At 38.8% G+C, this 21,550-nt stretch overlaps 1 protein-coding gene across 1 annotated transcript in view; it reads right to left on the bottom strand.

The window, feature by feature from the left end:
* egln1a (egl-9 family hypoxia-inducible factor 1a) overlaps positions 1-20,654 on the bottom strand; it is a 54,649-nt gene extending 33,995 nt beyond the window's left edge. Inside the window, exons 1-2 of the mRNA XM_041789700.1 lie at positions 20,038-20,654; positions 16,330-16,721 (exon numbers count right to left, since the gene is read on the bottom strand). Of these exons, the coding sequence (XP_041645634.1) occupies positions 16,330-16,721; positions 20,038-20,341 (696 nt within the window). The 5' untranslated portion in view covers positions 20,342-20,654. The remainder of the gene's footprint in view (positions 1-16,329; positions 16,722-20,037) is intronic.
* Between the last annotated feature and the right edge of the window lie 896 nt (positions 20,655-21,550).

Genomic DNA, 21,550 nt, shown 5'->3' with positions numbered 1-21,550 from the left:
CTGTGATTTTATTCTCATTTTAGTCTCTTTTTGTTCTGTTTTCATTTCATTTTAATTTATTATTTCTTAAATTCCATTTTATGTTACTTTGTTTTTACATTTCAACCTCCAGTGTTATTTCCTCATTTTGAATTTTTAAGACGGTGTTTCCTCAGTGTGCACCTTCCTGCTTTTTCGATTCCACCTCTCATGAAATAAAATGGACTTGGTAAATGGATGTGAGCTGGTACAGTGCTCTTCTACTCAGTGTGCTTTATGATATTCTCTCCAGTACTGTGTTTAGATGACAGCGTGGGGATGGGGGGCAGAGTCATGTATTCTGTCTTTGGTGCTATGTTGTCTTGTATGAAAAGTGCCATTCAAATAGAGATTGATTGATTTTTTTTGGCTTGATTTAGCCATGCTAACTGTTAGCGCTATAAACCGGAAATCAATTCTTCTTCTCTGCTGGAAAATGCGTCATGCATGAGCTACCGTTTTTAGAGCAGAGAAGAAGAACCAGAGGAGCCACTGCAGCAGCAGAGGACGGTTTCTGTGACAGTTTTTCTCTGAATGTGATCGTTAAAACGCCTTCCAGACCGGCGCTGTCAAACACGACAGGAAGTGACAGTTTATCAAAGGTTAGATAACTTTAGAACCATAAATCGTTGCCTCTGACTGTCTTTCCTCCTGAAGCTAGCTGTTGTTCCTTCCTATTGATGCCTTTGAATCCTTACAGCAGCGTTTTCAGAGAGCCTGGAACTCGTGGGACTTTTGGAGACTCTAATGATGAAATCCACACCAGTTAACCTGATACTGAACGACTGTTTATCCAGTTTAATCAAATTACCATCATTTATTACCGCTTGAATGCTAACTGTTTACTGTTTACTCTTTGTGAGGGTCAGTCAGCCAATAGCAGGCTGTTCTGTAATCATGTGATGCTGCCTGAATAGAGCATAGAGGAGAGAGAGTCTGTGCTGCAGCCCCCTGTATTAATGTGATTTTAATATTTAGCAGTTAAACTCAATAATCAGCAGAAAGACTCACAGATTCTAAGTGCTGAGTCAAATACAGGTCTAGAATAATTTACTGGTCTGAACAGTCAGTCCAGAAAGTTCCCACTGGTATCAGATCAGGACTCGGTATCAGAATTATTAATTTTCATATCAAACAGAGATTGAAAACACTCTCTAGTTTCTAAAGGACTGGAAACAGAAATCTGTTCTTTTGTATCAGGATGTAATTTCTCCCAAATCAAAGCTATTTCAGTCTAAACCATCTTTACAGGTCCATGTTAACACAGGAGCCCTCCTCTGATACCAGCTCTCATCCTCTGAGCCTCTAAGTCCATGTTCAGTGGGTTAGCTGAGCCACGTCAGTGTCAAACTCTGCTCTCTGGTACTGAAGTATAAAAAAGCATCACCGAGCACACAGAGAGGGATAAGACGGGCTTCTAGACAGGACTTTACCAGGTATGGCGGTGCATCCTGCCCTCTAAATAACTGGTACCTTCATTGTTTACTGAACGGCGGGAAAACAATCAGCAGGAAGAAGGTGGCACGCTCGCTCGCTGCAGCCTCGACCACGCTGGTTCATAATGAAGCGCCGGCTCCAGAGCTCAGAGCGCTGCGACCACATGACCTCTCCCAGCCTGCTGCTTATTCTATAGAGCTTTAAGATTTAGGTCAACGGTCAACTTCCTTCTGAAAGCACACGTGTCCACGGTCGCTCTGTCACCAACGTGACGCAACAAACAAGTCAACATGAAACAACATAAGAACGCCAGAAACAGGAGGTTTCTGTCCACATGGAGCGTGTTTACATTAGCATTCCTGTTAGCGTCTGTCAGCAGCACTGAACATGAAAGGCTAATGCTAAAGCTAACGTGACCATACAGAGTTACACTGTAGGTCAGGGGTCATCAAGTCCATCTGCACCAGGGCCAGACCTATTCTCCACAGAGACCCTGGGGGCCGGACTTTCAAATCCACAAAAATTCAAGAAATATTTTGGTCTGATTGAAATATTATTGTAGTAGTATTTGTATTTTCTGTCTAAACTCAGGACATTTTTAGTCATTACCAGTGAGATCTATCCCTATCTATCCCCATTTTAGACACTTTTAACCCTTTTTGATACTTTTTGCTTCTTTTTTCCTCTTTTACCAACTTTTGCAAGATTTTAACCCCTCTTAAACCACTTTTCCTGCACATTTTACCCCTTCACTCTTTTATCCATTTTTAACACTTTTTCAACTATTTTCATTGTATTTTTTTTCATTAATTGTTGCAACATTTAAATCAATGTTTGCCACTCTTTAACCCCTTTTTCCAACTTTGCCAGGCTATTTTTGTTGTTTTTGACACTTTTAAACAATTTTTGATATTTTTTGCCTCTTAAACTCTTTTTTTCAATTCTTCAGCCCATTATAATCCACTTTTTCTGCATGTTTTATTCTCTTTGAGACACTCTTTTATCCATTTTTGACACTTTTCTTCTATTTTCCACTATTTAACCCCTTGTCATTAATTCTCTGCACTATTTTTTGCCTCTTTTAACCCTTTATTAATAATTTTTTGCCACTTTTTTCCTCATCAACCAATTTTTGCAAGATTTTAACCCCTCTTAACTCCTTTTCCTGCATGTTTTACCCACTTTAATCCATTTTTGACACTTTTTAACCACTTTTCATTTCATTTTTTTAAACATTTAAATCAATGTTTGCCACTTTTCACCCATTTGATACTCTTCAATCCCTTTTTCTAACTTTGCCAGGTTATTTGTGCTGTTTTTACCACTTTTAACCCATCTTTGATACTTTTTGCCTCTTTTACCCATTTTTCCCCATTCTTAACTCCTTTTAAACCACTTTTCCAGCAGGTTTTATCCTCTTGGTTTCTTCATAGTCTGACACTTTTTAACTCCTTTTCATTACTTTTTTGCACTATTTTTGACACTTGTAACCCATTTTTGATACTTTTAACCCTTTTTTTCCTGTTTTCACCAGTGTTTGTCCCTTTGTGCCACTCATATAACCATTTTACCATTTATCACCCATTATTTTTCTAACTCTTGCCAACCTTACCCCTTTAAGTGTGACTGAAAGTAAATTTCTGTAGAAACAGATGAATGTTGAGTCATTCTTAAACTATTTGATATTAGTTGTTTGTGGGATGATTTAACAGCTGCAGACATTTAAAGCCAGAGGATACTCTTTAAACCACAACATCTTCTTTTCCTCCTTTTCTGAATTTAATGATCTTTCGGGGGCCGGACAGGAGGCTTTGGGGGGCCTGATATGGCCCCCGGGCCGCCAGTTGAAGATCAGTGCTGTAGACAATGGCAATCAGCTGATACCATAATAGAGAATAAGAGCAGACGTGTTTTATAGAAATAAAAACACTTCTCTTATATTTCACGCATCTTCTGTCTCTGAAGTTAAATGTCTGTGTCCAAAACTCCCTTTGGTGTTGCTTCTTGTCAAAAGGCTGATAAAACTGTTTCTTTCCTCGTGTTTAAAATGATACCATCTGTAATTCTAGGAACCAACAGAATCAAAAGACTGTAAAAAAAAAAAAAAACTTTTCACAAAGAAGGGTGCAAAGAAGAGAAATAAATCCTCAACATGTGCAGGCAAGCTCCTTACAACAAACTGAAATATAAAAAGAAGCATCATCAAAAATCTATTCTCTGTCCTGTTTTATCTACCACTTTTGTCTGTCCCGCTTATCCTGTTGGGGGTTGCGGGGGCTGGAGCCTATCCCAGCAACGAGAAATATACCACACACACCTACGGCCAGTTTAGAGTCATCAATTAACCTAACGAGCATGTTTTTGGAGGTGGGAGGAAGCTGGAGTACCCAGAGAGAACATGCAAACTCCACACAGAAAGGCCCTGACCGAGAACTGAACCAGGAACCTTCGTTCTGTGAGGTAACCGCTGCACCGCCGTGCCGCCCCTTTCTCTTTTATGGACATCCAAATTTAAAACCCTCAAAGAAATCTTCCATTCAAACACGTTTGCTGTAATTTATAGAAAAAGTGTTTTTGAATTGTTTTTAAAAGAGCTCTGACTGATGGGGCTTTTTCGTTACACTGAGCGGCTTTGCTCTACTTGTTTTGACTCTGTATGGAAGCCCAGTGCGGCCAAAGCATGCCGCCTTAACGTCCCAACAGTTTGTCATCATTCAGGGACGCCTCGCAGATGTTTTTAAGTTGCAACGGCTGCACCAGACTGAGAAACACCTGCTGGATGACTGACAGAAGAAGAAACTATGAAGTAGAAACAATTGGTGCTTCTTCTTCTTCCTCTGGTGTAACCACGCTGTTTTAGTGAGAATTACAGTACACTGCTTTAAATGCCTTTGTTGTTTTCAGCATGAGACACTCAGATATCAGGAGACCCCACAACTGTCACCTAAAGTCCTCTCAGGGTCTTTCTTAATTTCATCACATTATCAGGAGTCGTGTTGCTGAGGGAGCGATTACTAGAACATTCTAATCCCATATTTATGTGATACTAAATAACACACGAGCCGCCGTGATCGTGTTTCATGTACGACGACATACCTCTCTAACTGTTCAGACCTAACAGCAGCAGCTGAGGCTCAGAGGGCCTCTGGTTGGAATAAATATCTCTTTATATCCTCTTGAACTCTTCTGAGGTTTGGAAATCTGCTGTGACATGTGAAGCAATAAACAGCATTTCTTTAAATTTATGTAGACTCTGGCGGCCCGCCATGGTCTAAGAACCGGTCTAGCATCAGGACCCACCTCCTCCTTAGCTAATTATGACCTAAAGTTCCTAAAATGTTCAATAAAAACGGTTTTAATGACAAATGCGACGTTTTGGCCTGAAGATGAAACTAAGGATTTGATTGAACAGAGAAATACAGAAATGCACTTTGAAATAAAAGCATATCAAACTTTTTGATTAGGGCTGGGCAATTAACTGCAAATTAGATTAAACTGCAATTTGACATGCTGCAATATTCAAACTGCAGACAGTGCAATATTTCTTAAACCTGAAATTTAACACCAGTTGGATTCATTTTCTGCAGCAGAGATTTTATGATCAACACCAGGGCTGGGAAATTAATCACAAATTAGATTAAATCACAATATGGCCTGATGCAATTTTTAAATCACAGAAGTTGGAATATTTCTTTAACTTGAAATGTGTGTCTATGGATTTAATAAATCAATTTCTTGCAGCAGCAGAGATTTTATGCACATTATGCAAACATTCAAGTGTCACTTTTTTTTAATGGTTTACAAAAATCCTCCTTTTCTGTGTATTATTTATGTTGTAGTCTCTAAACCTTTCTACCACTCTACCTTTTTGTTAGTCACTCTTGTACAACCCCGGAAAGCACTCTGAACTGCAATTGAATTTGTTTGAAAGGTGCCATTAAATAAAGTTTGATTGATTGATGTTTTTCAACATGAGAGACATAAAAATGGAGAATGACCTAAACCAAAGCAAATGACATCACATTTTCAATACGAGCAAAAAGAGTTCGCTCATTCTAAATAAAGCTGATGAAGCCTAGCGTTACTCCATGATAAAATCTCTGTAATAAAATGAGACTAACAAAATGATCATCCACTTAAATGGAACAATTCATATCAAATTTGCCATTGGATTTTCAAAATCTCTATCTAATATTGTCCTGATATAATACTAAATTATTTATTGACTGTGTTTGTTGAACAACACATGAACTGAGGAACCGAAAAATAATTGCATATTAAATTGCAATCGCAATATCAGGTAAAAAAAAAAAACACAATTAAGATTGTGACGGAGCGAGTCCGTCTCTGACTGTGGGCAGCACGCGAGCACACAAACAGCACTGAGGCAGACAGACACCCACCTAACTTCTCCCCCTCTGACAGCGGTTTTAAGTGCCCAGAGAAACTCACATGACCTTCTCCTTCCTTCTCTGTTTCATAGGGTGCACACTTGGGAGCTCTAGCTTTTAGATTCATACATTTCAACAGTTTAACGCGCTCTTACCTGGAGGCGCGCTGCATTTGAGTTCTGCCACATCCAGTTTCCATATGTGAATGAGGAAACAGAGCGCATCATTTCCTCCTCCTATATAATTTAATGTTGCACGCTCAATGGATCACATGATTCATGTACTTGATATTTTATTTGTTTTGCTGTGAAAATAAGAGGTATTTTGTACTTTTGAGTAAATTAAATAAGTGATAAAAACCCATGAAAAATGAATGCAAATGATTATGTTATGAAAATGTTTAGAATGTCTTTATTTAAAAGAAAATGTTGTTTTGAGGAAAGTTCTGCGATTCCTGACGCCCAGTAGGAGGGGCTTCTGCTCCAAATGAAGGCCTGGTCAGTCAGTTGGTTCTGGGTTACAGAGCAGTGTTGCCTTTTGAGTAACAAGTTATTGAGTTAGCGAAGGACTCTTTTGTTTATTGAAGGACTCTTTTGTTTATTTGTACATAGTGTAAATAGTATTTTTTTCCATTTTTGTTCATTTTTTCCTATTTTTGTGCTGCACTTTGAGAGGCTGGTTGAAAATAAATCTCACCATCACTGCAATCTTCTGACTACGCCTGTGTTTTTGCCAACTTTTTGAGTGTTTTTGAAAGAACCCCACCGCATAGATTACTGTTCAGCCTTATTTTTGGTACAGATTTTTTTCCCACCAAAAAAGGCTTTACAGCCCACTCCTCAGTCCCGTCCATCAGCTGAGAATGAGGCGTCTGTCCCGCCATAGTTCAAGTTTAAAGGTCAGGGAAGGGTTTTTAATGAAGCACTCACACCAGTCAGACAAACTGGACTCTGGGGGTCAAACAGACTCCCCAGTGAGGGTCCGAGTCTTTGAAATGGTCTCAGCTTTGACCTTGGAGCATGCTAGGTGTTATAAACCAGGTTAGAGGCCGTTTAAGTGGGATATAATCAGGATTTAAACAAATAAACACACATGAGCCACACATGAAGTCAAGCGTAGTAAGGTTTGCCTCTGTCAGATATTTTCCACCTTCCCTATCTACTTCTGTTATCTCGCTGTGTGACATTTCAGGGATCTAACAGAGAAAGAGCACGCTGGATTTTAGCCCGGGGCCTTCGCCCACTCCAGGTACTCGTTTTTCTGTTCTGGCACGGCACTCTGCTCGCCTCGCTGTTATTTTTAGGCCGTCCTGTCCGCTTGCGTTTTCCCCTGGCTGGTTCTGAGGGGACACTAAAGCACATTTAGTCGGGTACTGCAGCAGATCTACGCAGCCGGTCCCGGAGTCAAACTCCACTGACTTCCTCACCTACTGCCCCAGTTGCCTTGGCAAACACACGGCTGGACTGTGACCAGCAAAAATCAGCATGACTTGCACAATTGAGAGGCCGCCAGTATCAATGGCTCAAAGGGATACGACACAATGTAAGCACAATTCACATTGGCAGAGACAGAGGAAAAAGATTTTGCCCAAATAGTTATTTAATGTCATTGTTCCCATTTCCTCCTTTCACTTGATAACAGGGTGGGAAGTCGCAGGCAGCAGGACGTGTTTGTTTCTCTGCAGCTACAGCAACGAGAACGCTCGCTGAGGCCGTTACAACCCTGAAAACACAAACCAGCAACGGACCCTCTTACTGTCTAATCCAGGCTCTATACAGTGGTTCTCAACTGGTGGGTCGGGACCCAAAAGTGGGTCGTGAAGCACTTTTCAGTGGGTCGCGAGCGTGTTCCTGGAAATAAAATTACTTAGAAAATGTCAATAAAACTGTCAAAACAAGCTTTTTTTTTGCTTCTCATCTATGATTTAGGACACATTTTGCATTTTTAAAGTTCAAACCGAAATATTTTTTAGCAGCTAAACCTGAGTTGTCAAAAAAGATCAGAAATTTGGGTCACAATTTTTCATTGGCAAGTTGATGGTGGGTCCTGATTAGGGCTGGGCAATTAATCGAATTTTAGATTAAATCGAAATTTGTCCCACTGCAATTTTCAAATTGCAAAAGGTGCAATATTACTTTGACCTGATATATGTGTTAAAATACCAGTTTAATTCAGTTTTTGTGCAGCAGAGCTATGTTCCATCCATCATGCAAACATTTAACAGTCAAGGGAGGAAAAATGGATATGAACTGGCAAAAATGGGTTAACTGTGGTAATAATGGGCAAAAAGGGGTGTAAAAAAGGGTTGATAATGGTAATAATGGGTCAACAGTGGCAACTGCCTTTAGAAGAGGCAAAAACAGGCAGAAAAAAGTCATGGAAATTGTTTAAAATGGACAAAAATGGATTTTAAGTGACAAAATGTGTTAAAATTGGTGTTAAAAAGTGATGAAAAAGGGTTACAATTTTGTATGATTAGTGTGAAGTGGCAAAAGAGTAATTTAAAAAATATTCTTAGTTTTTTTTTAAGCATCTGGTGACCCCCCCTCACTGTCTCCCAACCTCCAATGGGGTCTCGACCCCAAGGCTGAAAACCACTGCATTAATGAACATCGCTTTGATTGGTTGATCAATTAACCAATCAGATCAACAGACTGTCAAAACATCAATCTACACCGTGACCTTTAAGCCGTGCTTTTATTTTGAAACTCCTCCAGCAGCCTAAACAAGCTGCTGACAGCCACAGTCTCCAACAGTTAGGAGCCAAGAGGAAGAGGACAGACAGAGTTCAGACTGAGACTGGTGGAGGACAGGACTCTCGCCTTGTTTCACCAACTACCTCCATTTTTCCACCTGTATACGACCACTGTATGATAAAAGTCGCTCTCCCCTGGAAGAAGCTGAGTGTTGTCTGATACAGGCTCTGTGGATAAAATCACAGCAGCATGAACCCCTTGGATACACAGACAGAAGCCTGACATATCACAGTAGATTAATAACAAATATATCTAGAAAAGCACTCGGAGAGCGCAGACCTCCGTCATTAGCCCTATCCCCCGAAAATAAAGAATCCTTCTAAAAATTCCTGGATTCAGACGGTGATCCAGATCACTCCCAAAATCTACTTTGTTTAAATCACTCCCTCCCCGGTGGGGTGGAGACACGGTGAGGCAAAGCACTGGCTTCACTACACGTGGACTGTCATGATGGAAGCACCCATGGTCTCACCAGATGACTGGAAGTCATGGCAGAGAGTGAATATTCCTCTATTCCTCCCAGCATTGTGAGTATTCTCGCTACAATTTGCTGTCTTTCTCTCTGTTACGCTCCGACTCCTCTCCTCGACCGGGCGTGCGTCTTTCAAACTCTATAAATTCCAAAACTTTGAATAGAAACACACCCAAAAATGCTGCTGGGATTGAAGTTACTCATGTTCGCCATCTCCTGGTGTAATTGTTGCGATTTATGATTTGATACCTGATTATTTTTCAGGTTCCTCATCCTGTGTGTTTTCTATTATGCAAAAACAATAAATAACTATATTATAACCAACTCAATATTCCATTAAACAAGGGCTGATCAATACTGAAAAAACATCTAATTGTGATGATTTTAACTCATGTTGCAAATTGGATATGAATTGCTGTATTAAAGAGAGTGATTTTTTTGTCATTCATAAGAAAAAATGTAAAAATGAATAAAGAAGGATTTTTGTAGACTATTCTAAAAAAGGCACTTGAATAATTGTATGCTATGTCATGGCTAATGTCTCTGCTGCTGCAAGAAATTTTTAAACTTTTTTTGTTTTTGTTTTTTAAATATTGAACCTTCTGGAAACTGAAAATTACAGCATGCCATAATTTTCTAATTATTGGCCAGCCCTACTAAAAACTAAGAATATATACCGTAGGAGCAGCCAGTTTAATTAAAATAGTGCAAAAATTAAACATGCTGTAGCTGTAGTTCCACTTCAACTGGTTTTCTTTTTTTTACTTCTAGTACCAACACTGGCATTGATAAGGACTTGGGCTGATAGACAGCATCAGTATAAATAAAAACTGAAACTCCCCATCCCTATCTGGGACAGCAGAAACTTCAGCAAGTTTGGAAGTGGCATTCCCAAAGAGAAAATAGTTTTCATAGACGGACCCTCTTAATTTGGCTCTCAGAGTGCACTACATCAATGTATTCTATTTTTAAATCTACAAATTCATCTCAGGGGGGAGTCGGACCCTCCAGTCGGTTCAGAGTTCTCCCCCCAGCAGTCTGATAAAATCCTGCAGGAACACTCCCGATACTCCGTCTGGGTCGACCTCGCTTTAGTGAAACCTGAAGCTGTTAGCAGCTCAGTTTGCAGCCTGGTTTCTGCTGATTTTACTGATATTTCTTCTTCTCATTTGTCTTCTCTCTTGTTGTCAAACCAACTCTGCTACTTTCTGCCCTCCTCCATCATCCTGAGACTTCAGCCTAAAAAGAAGCACAACATAATCTACAAATATGGACATTTATTAATGTATAAAGACATGTGATATCAATACTCTAATTAAAGGTGTCGTATTTTCTGCCATATTGCTCAGCTCCTAAACAGCATCACTTTCATCTATCTGGTATTTCCCTGAGGGGGAGGAGTGGGAGGAGGGGGGGAGGGGGGGGGGGGGTGAACACGGCTCATCTCCTCGCGGGTCAGTCGCTGCCACAAGGTCATGTCGACTCGATCTGTTTGAAAGACGAGTCACAGCAGGTCGCACGCAAGCTAACAGCAAAACTGGAGTACAGTTGACATCGGTTAAAGCTGCTTTTTTTTCACAGAAAGAAGCTGGCATTATGGCTAGGACTGACTGCAAAGGCGTTGGACGATGTTTGACAGAGCACATTCAGAAACAGACTACCAAAGACGATACAGCAGCAAGGCTAGACCTCAGAATATGAGACAAACGGCTGCAAATCCTCCACACACACCCGTTAATCCTCTAATAATAAGAACCAAAGCATGAGCACGTCATATATGTGTAATTATGACAAACAAGTCCTCTTCCTTTCTGCGTTTGCTTGGTTGCAGCACCGGCTAATTAGAGCAGCACGACATGAGAACATGTGCAGCGGTAGAGACCAGCTGTGTCATTACTCTGCAAGTAAACACTCATGTGCAAGGCTATCATTTTAAATATTTATCTGATAAGAGCAATGCAGCCCTGTAGAGATGAAATGTTCAGTGTTTGAATCATAAAGTAAAAAACTGCATTTTTTTAATCATAAAGTCAATAAAAATGTGACTTTTTAAGAATAAAGTCAATAAAAATGCATTTTTTAATCATAAAGTCAATAAAAATGCATTTTTGAAATTATAAAGTAAAAAAAAAAGTAACTTCTTAATCATAAAGTTGATAAAAATGTGACTTTTTAATCATAAAGTCAATAAAAGTGAGACTATTTAATCATAAAGTAAAAAAAATGAGACCTTTTAATCGAAAAGTCAGAAAAAATGTGGCTTTTTTTTTCATAAAGTAAAAAAGTGTGACTTTTTAATTATAAAGTCGATAACAATGTAACTTTTTAATCATAAAGTCAGAATAAATGTGACTTTTTAAATCATATAGTCAATAAAAAAGTAACCTTTTAATCAAAGTCAATAAAAATGCATTTTTTAAATTACAAAGTCAATAAAAATGAAACTTCTTAATCATAAAGTTGATAAAAATGGAACTTTTCAATCATAAAGTCAATAAAAGTGTAACTCTTAATCATAAAGTAAAAAAAATGTGACTTTTTAATCATAAAGTCAGAAAAAATGCATTTTAGAAATTATAAAGTCAATAAAAATGTAACTTCTTAATCATAAAGTTGATAAAAATGTAACTGTTTAATCATAAAGTCAATAAAAGTGCAACTTTTAATCATAAAGTTAAAAAAAGTGACTCTTTAATCATAAAGTCGATAAAAATGTGACTTTTTAATCATAAAGTCAATAAAAATGTGACTTTTTAATCATAAAGTCAATAAAAATGTGACTTTTTAATCATAAAGTTGATAAAAATGTAATTTTTGAATCATAAAATCAATAAAAGTGTAACTTTTAATCATACAGTAAAAAAAATGTGACTTTTTCATCATAAAGTTGAAAAAAATGTAATTTTTTCATCATAAACTTGATAAAAATGTGACTTTTTCATCATAAAGTTGATAAAAAAGTGACTTTTTAATCATAAAGTTGATAAAAATGTAATTTTTTCATCATAAACTTGATAAAAATGTGACTTTTTAATCATAAAGTTGATAAAAAATGTAATTTTTTTAATCATTAAGTCAATAAAAGTTTAACTTTTAATCATAATGTAAAAACAAATGTGACTTTTTAATCATAAAGTTGATAAAAATGTGACTTTTAATCATAAAGTAAAAAAATGTGACTCTTTAATCATAAAGTCAATAAAAATAAATTTATTCCACATGCACAGAGGTGTAATTTGACCTTTCCAACAAGGCACAAGTTTGAAAGCATTAATGCGTTTATATTGTTTCTTTTCTTTGGTTTTTTTTACAAGGAATGCCTGGAAAGCAGAGCTCAAACTCAGTGGTTCTCTCAGCTAAAACAAAGGAAAAATAAATGAGTAAACATTTTCATTTTAATGACTTTTACTCGTTTTTTTCTTTCAGAAAGTAAAGCAGGATCTGGACATCCTGCTGCATTTTGATGTTTTTTTCCTTGGGCTTTATAGCGTCACAAAGACTGGTCTATTATGTGGTAAAACACAAACCAGCTGCAGATAAATTGCCCTCCACACAGATGTTCTTATTTAGATTTTGTTGGAAGGGTTTATAGGACATTTTATAGGCTTCACTTTAGGATGCTTCTTGAAAAAAAAAAGACAAAACTGTATAAATCACTGATTAATCTTCAATTCTTTACCACATATATTCCATAAGACACACCTATGTTCCAGCTACATCAGTGAATGACGCGCTTTTATTGGATTTTAACTGCGAAGCTGCTGAAGACTCATAATCCACAGAAACTACTGATTAAAACTTATGCAATAAAGCATTGGTTCCCAACCTAGGGTCCACGACCCCCCTTGGGGGCACCAAAGATCTTACGGGGGGCGCCGGGTTTTTGTCTGCTCTGAGGCTGCCAAAATTAGATTTGTAAATACTGACTAAAACCATGAAAAAGCAGTTAATAAGTAGTCTACACAAAGGTATTATCATTAGAAAAGTATGCGTATGCCTTTTTTAGGGTTTATCAGTGAAACGATTAAAATCTATGTTGACTTTTTCTTCTCTCTTGGGTCCTGGGACCAGGAGGAGCGGTGTCCAGCGTTCTGTGACACTGCTCCTCCTGGTCCGATTCCACAAAGCGGTTTAGTCTAGTCCAGTTCTGTCCTGGTCTAGCTCACTAAACTCTGATCATCAGCTGATGTTTGTCCAGTCTCTCTCGTTGTGACGGGAAATCCGTCTCTCTTTAGAGATCCAGATCATGGGGCTCAGCTCAGTGGAGCTGGTTTCTCTTCATCTGGTTCCAGTTTGTCTTTTTAAATGTGGATTAAATAGGGACAAAGATGGAGGAAAGGAAACTGGCACTCAAACCGGAGCTAGCTACGGCGGCTCACATTAAAGAGCCGTTTATTAGAACAAGCTCGTTCATGAACGGCTCCTCGTTCCTCAGTATCTCACCCAGCAGGAGCGATTCAGATCATACAACATCAGCATCTGAACTGAAGGCATGCTGGTGACAAAATGAGGAGGTTTTATTCCTTAAAGGGGCTCAGCTAGCATCACAGCTCAGTCCAGCACAGGACTCCTGTCTCCCTTCATCTGTTTAGACACGGTAGACACTAGGAGGTCTGCAGGACTGAGTCATTTGTGATATTGATCTCCTCCATGCCAGGTCAATCAGCTAAATGGGGGGGGGTTAGGTCCATTTAGAGTTTTAGATCAGTGGTTTTCAACCTTTTCAGCCCGAGACCCCCAAAATAAAGGTGCCAGAGACCGGGGACCCCCACTGGACCTGAAGGTGGTTGAACAGCCAGGAACGTTCAAGAATAGTCCTGTGGAGACAAGGCCGTCCATAAGGGGGATAAAGGGGGAGGTTTCTTGGACCCAGACAAACTGGGGGCCCATGGAGGTCAGAAAAACTATGGTCCATTGTGAAGTTAAGCTGTGAAAACCATATTTTATATTTGACCTAAATAATAACCACTCTTGTCAAAGAAACAAAGATCTCTATCTATTCATTTATGTAGTAAATAGCCTTCTTAAAATGACAATAACTTTGTAAAAACATATTTAAAATGGGTGAAAAATGGCTTAAATTAGTTAATTACGGCAAAAAATGGTGGAAAAGGTGTTGAAATTGTATTTTAAAGAACATAGATGGGTTAAAAGTGGCAAAAATTAGATAAAATTGGCAAAAAATAACCAAATATGGATTAAATTGACAAAAACAGGCACAAAAAGTGGTAAAAGGGGATTAAAAAGTGGCTGAAATGGCTTTAGAGTGCAAAAAATTGGGGGAAATTCGGTGTACTGGGATAAAAAATTGATATAACCTGGCAAAAATTGGATAACTGTGGTTAAAATGGGCATAAATGGGTGTAAAAAGTGGTTAATAGTGGCAATAATGAGGCAACAATAGGCAGAAAGTGGCAAGAATTTGTTCAGAAGTGACAAAAACAGGCAGAAAAAGGTGGTGGAAAGGGTTAAAATAGACACAAATGGTGTCATAAATGTGCTAAAATTGGTGTTAAAAAGTGATGAAAAAGGGTTAAAGTTTGGTAAATTTGGTGTAAAGTGGCAACAGTGCAATTTAAATAATATTCTTATTTTTTTAAGGCATCTGGAGACCCCCTCACAGTGTCTCGCGACCCTAAATGGGGTTCCGACCCCAACATTGAGAAGCACTGCGTTAGAGAACTAACTTTCCATCTTTCCCATTTGTTCTAACAGCTGTCCCCCACTTCCTGACACCCAGAAAACATTTGCATGTCATCAGAATCACATGACTGCAAAGAGGTGGTTTCTCTAGGGCGCCAAACACTCAGGTAGGCCCACCGTGAACCCTGAACATCCTGAATGAAGACCCAAACATCAAACAACCACCAGACTAGTCCTCTCTCAGATCCACTAACTCAGAGTCTCGTAGCACTGGAGACGCTCGCTGCAGTGCTACGTGTAGATATGGCCACTGGCTATCATGAAAAAAAGCATTATCCAGCATCCCTAGTTTATCTGTTTCCATGAGCTGTTGAATCCTCACATGAGGATCATAAAGTCGGACCTCTCAGTCCCTCCATCACTCAGACACAGCAGGTTTGTTCTGTGATTCTGTTTATTATCAACACGCGTTCTTCTGCGTGCCCAGAGAACATATGAGGCAGAAAGTCAGGGATGTGCTTGTACTTTGACGGACGTGTCTTCATCTTATCGTTCAATCAGATCATTTTAAGTCCAAAGCACATTTTTCATTAAAAAAAGTTAAAATTTTCACCTAATCTGGGTCATGGTTGTTCATGGAGGAGGGGGTGCTGGGTCCTGACTCTCGGCCACCAGAGGACCACCATTCTAGAACAGCTCAGGATGGCTAAAGCCGTCTAAAAACCTGCAGCAACCCAGACGTGAGGGCGCTGAATGTTAAATGAAAAATAATTCAGCATACTCCAAAAGTGCACAGACGGGGAGGGAGGGAGAAAGTGCAAATACCAAAACTGGACATTAACCATGATCCTTTTGTTGCTGCGTTTGATTCTAAGGTCTGAAGTCGATTAAGTTTATAAAACCTGCAGCAGTCTGCAGACTTAACCTGGGCGCTGCCTCGTATAAATGAATCCTGCAGGCTGAGCATGCTCTAAGAGATCTGAGCAGTGACAGCCTGTGGCTTCTGCCTCCACCCCACACTAATGTAAAGCCTTCATTACAGTAATAATGACCATTTCAGAGGGCTGTCTCTGGACCTGCATGAGAAAAAATCAGTCAAATTTCAAAGATCGCTAGAGGAGCTAAAAATCTGAGATTATGAAACACAAAGATCATTAAAGGCGCGATGCATGTTTTTACTTTTAAATGCATAAAAGATGAAGGATGCAAACCCTTCAGCTCCACTGATAAACGGATGAAAGTCGAGTTAAAAAGTCAGATTTGCTTGTCAGAACTTATCAACACTTGCAGCTTTTGGTATTTAAAATAAAAGTTTTTAATAAAGATGCACTGATTTTGAAAATGAAGGCTTATACAGACAATCTGACCAGTTATCATTACAGACTGTTGTTTCATCACCTCTAATGCTGTCAGACTCCCACCATGCCAACATTTTCTTTTGTGTTGGACCGTGAAACCAGGTCAGAGTTTTAGATAAAGGTGACACAACACTGGCTCACTGAACCTCACGTGTTAAACCACTGCAGCCCTAAATCAACAACCCTAAACCCTCCACCTTCTTTAAAACCTTAGTAAAACCACTGAGTGTGTTCCCACCTGGTCTCATACTTACTTTAGTCCTTCCATTTATCGTGTAGTTTCCCAGTTTGCCGTTGCAATGTCTGATCAAGTCGTCCATGCGACTCATTAGAAACCGGATCTTCTCACAGCCGGACTCCCTGCCCTCTATCCAGGTGATTTTATCTCCTCGGATGTCTTTAGTCGAGTCACTTTTCTGACTCACCAGCTGTCCGTCTGTGAATTTACCGGTTTTGTGCAGGGCTTTGACATTTTCCAGTATGCCCTGGCCGGTCTCGGCCCCTAGAAAGTTATCCACCACGCAGATCCCGTGTTTGTTCATGCAGGGGACGATGTACTCCAGGGCCAGTTTCTGAGGAGAAGAGCTGGTCTGCCCGTTAGGTGTGGCGGTGTCGTTGGACCCGTCCTCTCCCGGTTTATCCCCAGCTTAGACAGAGAGATAGACGAACAGTTAGACAGGAGCGCTTCACTCATCTACAGCAGAGAAACTGTGGTGTTAAAGCAACTGGTTATAAACCATCAGAAGGATAAATGCACACTAACATTCATACATATACATGTTTAGCAGCTCAGCATAACTAAAACACTGTCAAACTGTCTTTATGCAGCAGAGGTGTTTGCACGACACATCATGCAATCATTCAGGTGTCATTTTTTTTAGAATTGTTCACAAAGAATCCTACCTTCTTCATTTTTGTACTTTTTTTTATTAAATATAACAATGACCAAAAGCCTTTAATGCAATAAATCAGATTGGAACAATTTTCTCACATACAAATACAAATAAATACGAACACATACAAATATACACAAATCAGCCATTCTTGCTATAGCTGCCATTTTTTCTTCTTTTTTCATAATTCTTTGTCAACTATTTCCTCTTTTTCTGTTTTTTTAACATCATTTTTTTTAAACATTTTTTCTTCTATTTTTCATCCTTTTTTGTCATTTTTATCATCATTTTTTAAAATATTTTTTCTTCTTTTTTCATCTTTTTTTTGGTAATTTTTATCATCATTTTTTAAACATTTTTTCATATTTTTCACCTTTTTTTGGTAATTTTTGTCATCATTTTTGTCTTTTTAAAATTATTATTATTATTGGTTTTGTTTGTTTTGTTTTGTTTTGAGAGCACAAAAGAATGCATAAGAATCAGCCCAAAAGATCTGTTTTCTGCAAAGATGTCTCACCAATCAAAACACAGCATTTTAGCATCAAGCGTGGTAATGATCAGCAAATCAGCGCCAGAAAAATGTGGCAAAGATACCTCAGTTCAGGCTTCAGTATAAGTGATCTCAAAGCTAAAGGCTGAATTTACAAGGAAATAGAAATATTTTGACAACAATTTGTTGATTAGACTAAAATGTCTGTATTCGCTCCTCTGGAAGTCCGGCCCCAAAGCGTTTGCTAAGAATAAAGCTGACCCTTGTACAAATATTGTTGACGACCCCCGGCTCATACTAATAAACCTCACCGTGCATCATTACAGTACGAGTAATGATACTTTAGTTACTGTTGTTAACATGTTTACGTCACTGAGTTAGAGTTTTCTCTCTCTTTTGGTTAAAAATATTTCAGCTAAAGTTTATTAAACTTACGATGCTTTTGATGCCACTGATCACTGAATTATCATGGACTGTACCATTTTAAAAGCCATGGTATTTAAGAATGTGGGTAAAATTTCTCCAGCACTAACATGCAGAAATGTTTCAGTTTAGACATCGTGTGGGAGTTTCAGTGCAATGTTTGACATCTGAAAGAGAAAAACCAGCCCATAATTAGGCCCAACAGGACCTGTACTTTTCCACCTGGGGTGTGAAACTGCTTTCATTTTTACTAAACTCAGGTTAAAGTTTAGAGTTAAGGTGATGCTTACTTGATTTACTTAATATAAGCTTTATTTATAATGAGTTAAATCAAGAAAAATAGAGTTCCTTGCTTATTCCACCAACTTTTGTAAATGTTGTCAACATATTTGTGCAATTAAGTAAATATTTCTCTTTTGGTCAAAAATACAGCTGCAGATCATGACAGTTAAAGCTTTGTGATGCCACCGATCATTAAAATAATGGAGCTTTCACCATGTAGAGACACGTTATTAATGCAGTGTTTTTATACTGTTTAGTTTGTGTCAGAGTTTAATGCAGTTTTTGATTACTTCTATTTTTGTTGCTGTGGCATGAATTGGTTTCAGTTAGGACTGACCGATTATGGAAGTAATATAACTGCAATGTTTTCCCCAATATTGCAATTGTGATTTGATATGTGATTATTCCTTAACTTTCTTTTGTTCCTAAACAAGGGCTGACGTAGGATTTTGTGTAGTCAATTCTTAAAAAAAAAAAAAAAGAGTTTTGAATGATTGCATATGTCATTCATAACATCTCTGCTAAACTGGGATTTGGACACAAATTTCCAGTCAAAGAAATATTGCACATTTTGCTAGTTGAAAATTGCAGCAGGCTATAAAGCGATTAAATCTAATTTTCATTTCAATCGTCCAGCCCTAGTTTCAGTATAGGGCTGGGCAATTAATCGCAAATTAGATTAAATGGCAATTTAGCCTGCTGCAATTTTCAAATTGCAAAAGGTGCAATATTTCTTTAACCTGAACTTTGTGTCAAATACCAGTTTAGAACTTTTTTTGCAGCAGAGATGTTATGAATGGCATATCATGCAATCACTCTAGTGCCATATTTTTAGAATAGTCTCCAAAAAAAAAATCAAATTTTCTTCATTTTTGTATTTTTTTTCTTATTAAATATGAGAATTACATTAAAAATATCATTCCTTAATACAACAGTTCATATCAAATTTGCAAAATGCGTAAAAAAAACCACCACATTTCGATATTTTTATAAAATTGTTCTGCCTAGTTTAATTGAATATTGCATTATTATATAGTAAAGAATGAATTATGCTTGTTTTTGTTGCAAAATGCATGGCATGAGGAACTTTAGAATTAACTGCATATTAAAATCGCAATATTGGGTAAAAAAAAATCACAATTAGATTATTTTTCCAAATCGTTCAGCTCTATTTCAGTATAGTTTTAATTCTAATAAACTAACATTTAGGTTTTTTATTTAGGTCTTGTGAGGATCCCTTTCTCCTAGAAATCCTGATAATATTAACATGATACTGATATTTAATTTCCTCTCTGTTTTGGTCACAGTTATGGCTAAAATCATAACACTTTATGCTTTTTGATGCCAACTATCAATAAATCCTGAAGCTTTTAGCCTTTTCAAACACAGTTTTCCAGATTATTACAGATTTTATCAAACATTCATGTATGGAAAAGCTTTCTGCACAGGTTTGACCTCATGTAGGAGTTTGTTTGATGACTTAAAACAGAAATATCATTATTTTACATTAGAGATTTCTACTTTAGTTGCTGAGGCCTGACACTGGTTCTCATATGGGTTTATTTTACTAAAGCATGCATTTGTTCATTCTAACTCATAAAATATCTCTATATATCAGAGACTTGACTCTGGGTCTACACCGCCAAAGCCTCGGTGACTGCAGGGCTTTTTAAATATCTGTTATTTAAATGTGGACCTAACAGAAGACTAACGGTCTGTAAATGCAGCCACTGAGACCCTAAAGTAGACATATCGACCATGTGCAGCCTCCTAGTATCAGGATAGAACCGGAACTATCAGAGAGTACTAGAACCAGGTAAAAGTCCGCAGACACTCTGCGGATAAACGTGAAGTTTCCCGGACTTCTGACTCACCTTCTGTGCTTGTGGGCTGCGGTGAAGCCGAGCTGTCAGCCTGCTCGGAGCCGGTCTTTTCTCGGGGTTTCTCTGGAGCCTTGTTGTCCCCGGATGGTGGAGTCTGCTCGGGCTTCTGTTTGGGGGTCTGCGCCTTGTCCGCCTCCTTACAGATGAGCTTGTGCTCCTTCCAGTGCTGTTTCTGGTGCTCCTTGCTGCAGTAGAAGGAGCTCCGGCACCTTCCACACTTCAGGAGGTTCTCCATTTTCCCACAAAGTTCACAGTACTGCCGGTCCCGCTCCAAATCGCTCTGCTGCTTCTCCATGTTGGAGGGTGCGCTGCGCCTTTAAGTCCGATCCTTCACGCGCGCCCTGCTAACCGACAACTTTGGAAACGTTCCACTGCCTCTGCCACGCTACACCGCGCGAGACGGAAAAGTAGGACTCAAAACTCCGCCATCCTATCGCTCTTACCGCCTCTTCACATCTTGTATCGGTGAACAAACACGACGAGAGGAAGCCCGGGTCAGGCATTTCGGGCTGGGTCGAGGTCCTCGGGAGGCATTTCTGCTGGTTAGCTGTCGGTCCGACGGTAGTGCATGGCGCCGCTCGCTGTGTGCTCAGCCTGTCTGAGGTCCTGCCTGCAGTGACGTCAGCAAACAAGCACCACCCCCTCCCGTGCTGCGTTCACCGGCTATGGGATGGATGAGAACGAAGGAAAGGCTCCAAACACGTGGACTCGATGCCAGTTTGGGGCGTGCTCCAGTCCGACAGTTTAGTATGAAAACCGGGCTTGTCCGCAGACTTGGCCGGGCTCAGGGGCCCTCATCAGTTTGGATCAGTGATAGTCAACGTGTGCCTCTTTTATGTCGTAATTTCAAACATTAATACCCCACAAACCTTAGAAAAGGGAAACTTTTTTGCCACGTCTAATCCATTTAAGCTACCCTTGCCATTAAATTCCACTTTTTCTACAGTTTTGCCCTTTTTTACTTTTTTTTGCAACTTTTTAGCCATTTTTGCCAGTTTTTTTCACATTTTTTCCCACTTTTATCCCATTTATGCCCATCTAAGCTATCTTAAACCGCTAAATACCATTTTTTTCCTACTTTTTTGCCCATTTTTGCCAATTTTTTCAACTTTTTTCCTATTTCTGCCCTTTTTCACACTTTTCTCCATATTTTCACCCGTTTAAGCTTCCGTTTGTCATTAAATACTGTTTTCCTCGTTGTTTCCCATTTTAGCCACTTAATTTTGCCACTTTTACCCCATTTTTGCCCCTTTCACCATTTTTCCACCACTTTTCACCCATTTAAGCTTCCTTAGGCCGTTAAATACCACTTGTTTCCTATTTGTTGCCCATTTTTACCACTCAACTGTTTTTTTTTTGCCCATTTTAGTCACTTTTCACTCTTTTTTTGGTCATGTTTTTTTGCCACTCTTGGACCTTTTTTTGCTACTTCTTGCCCATTTTTGCTACTTTCTGACCCTTTTCCACTTTTTCCTCCCCATTTTTGCCCATTTTGTTGCTTTTT

The sequence above is a fragment of the Cheilinus undulatus genome, linkage group 6 (genome assembly GCF_018320785.1).
Source record: "Cheilinus undulatus linkage group 6, ASM1832078v1, whole genome shotgun sequence".
In the NCBI taxonomy this organism is placed as follows: Eukaryota; Metazoa; Chordata; class Actinopteri; order Labriformes; family Labridae; genus Cheilinus; species Cheilinus undulatus.
The sequence above is the reverse complement of the archived record's forward strand: the minus strand, read 5'-3'. Positions and strand labels throughout refer to the sequence as shown.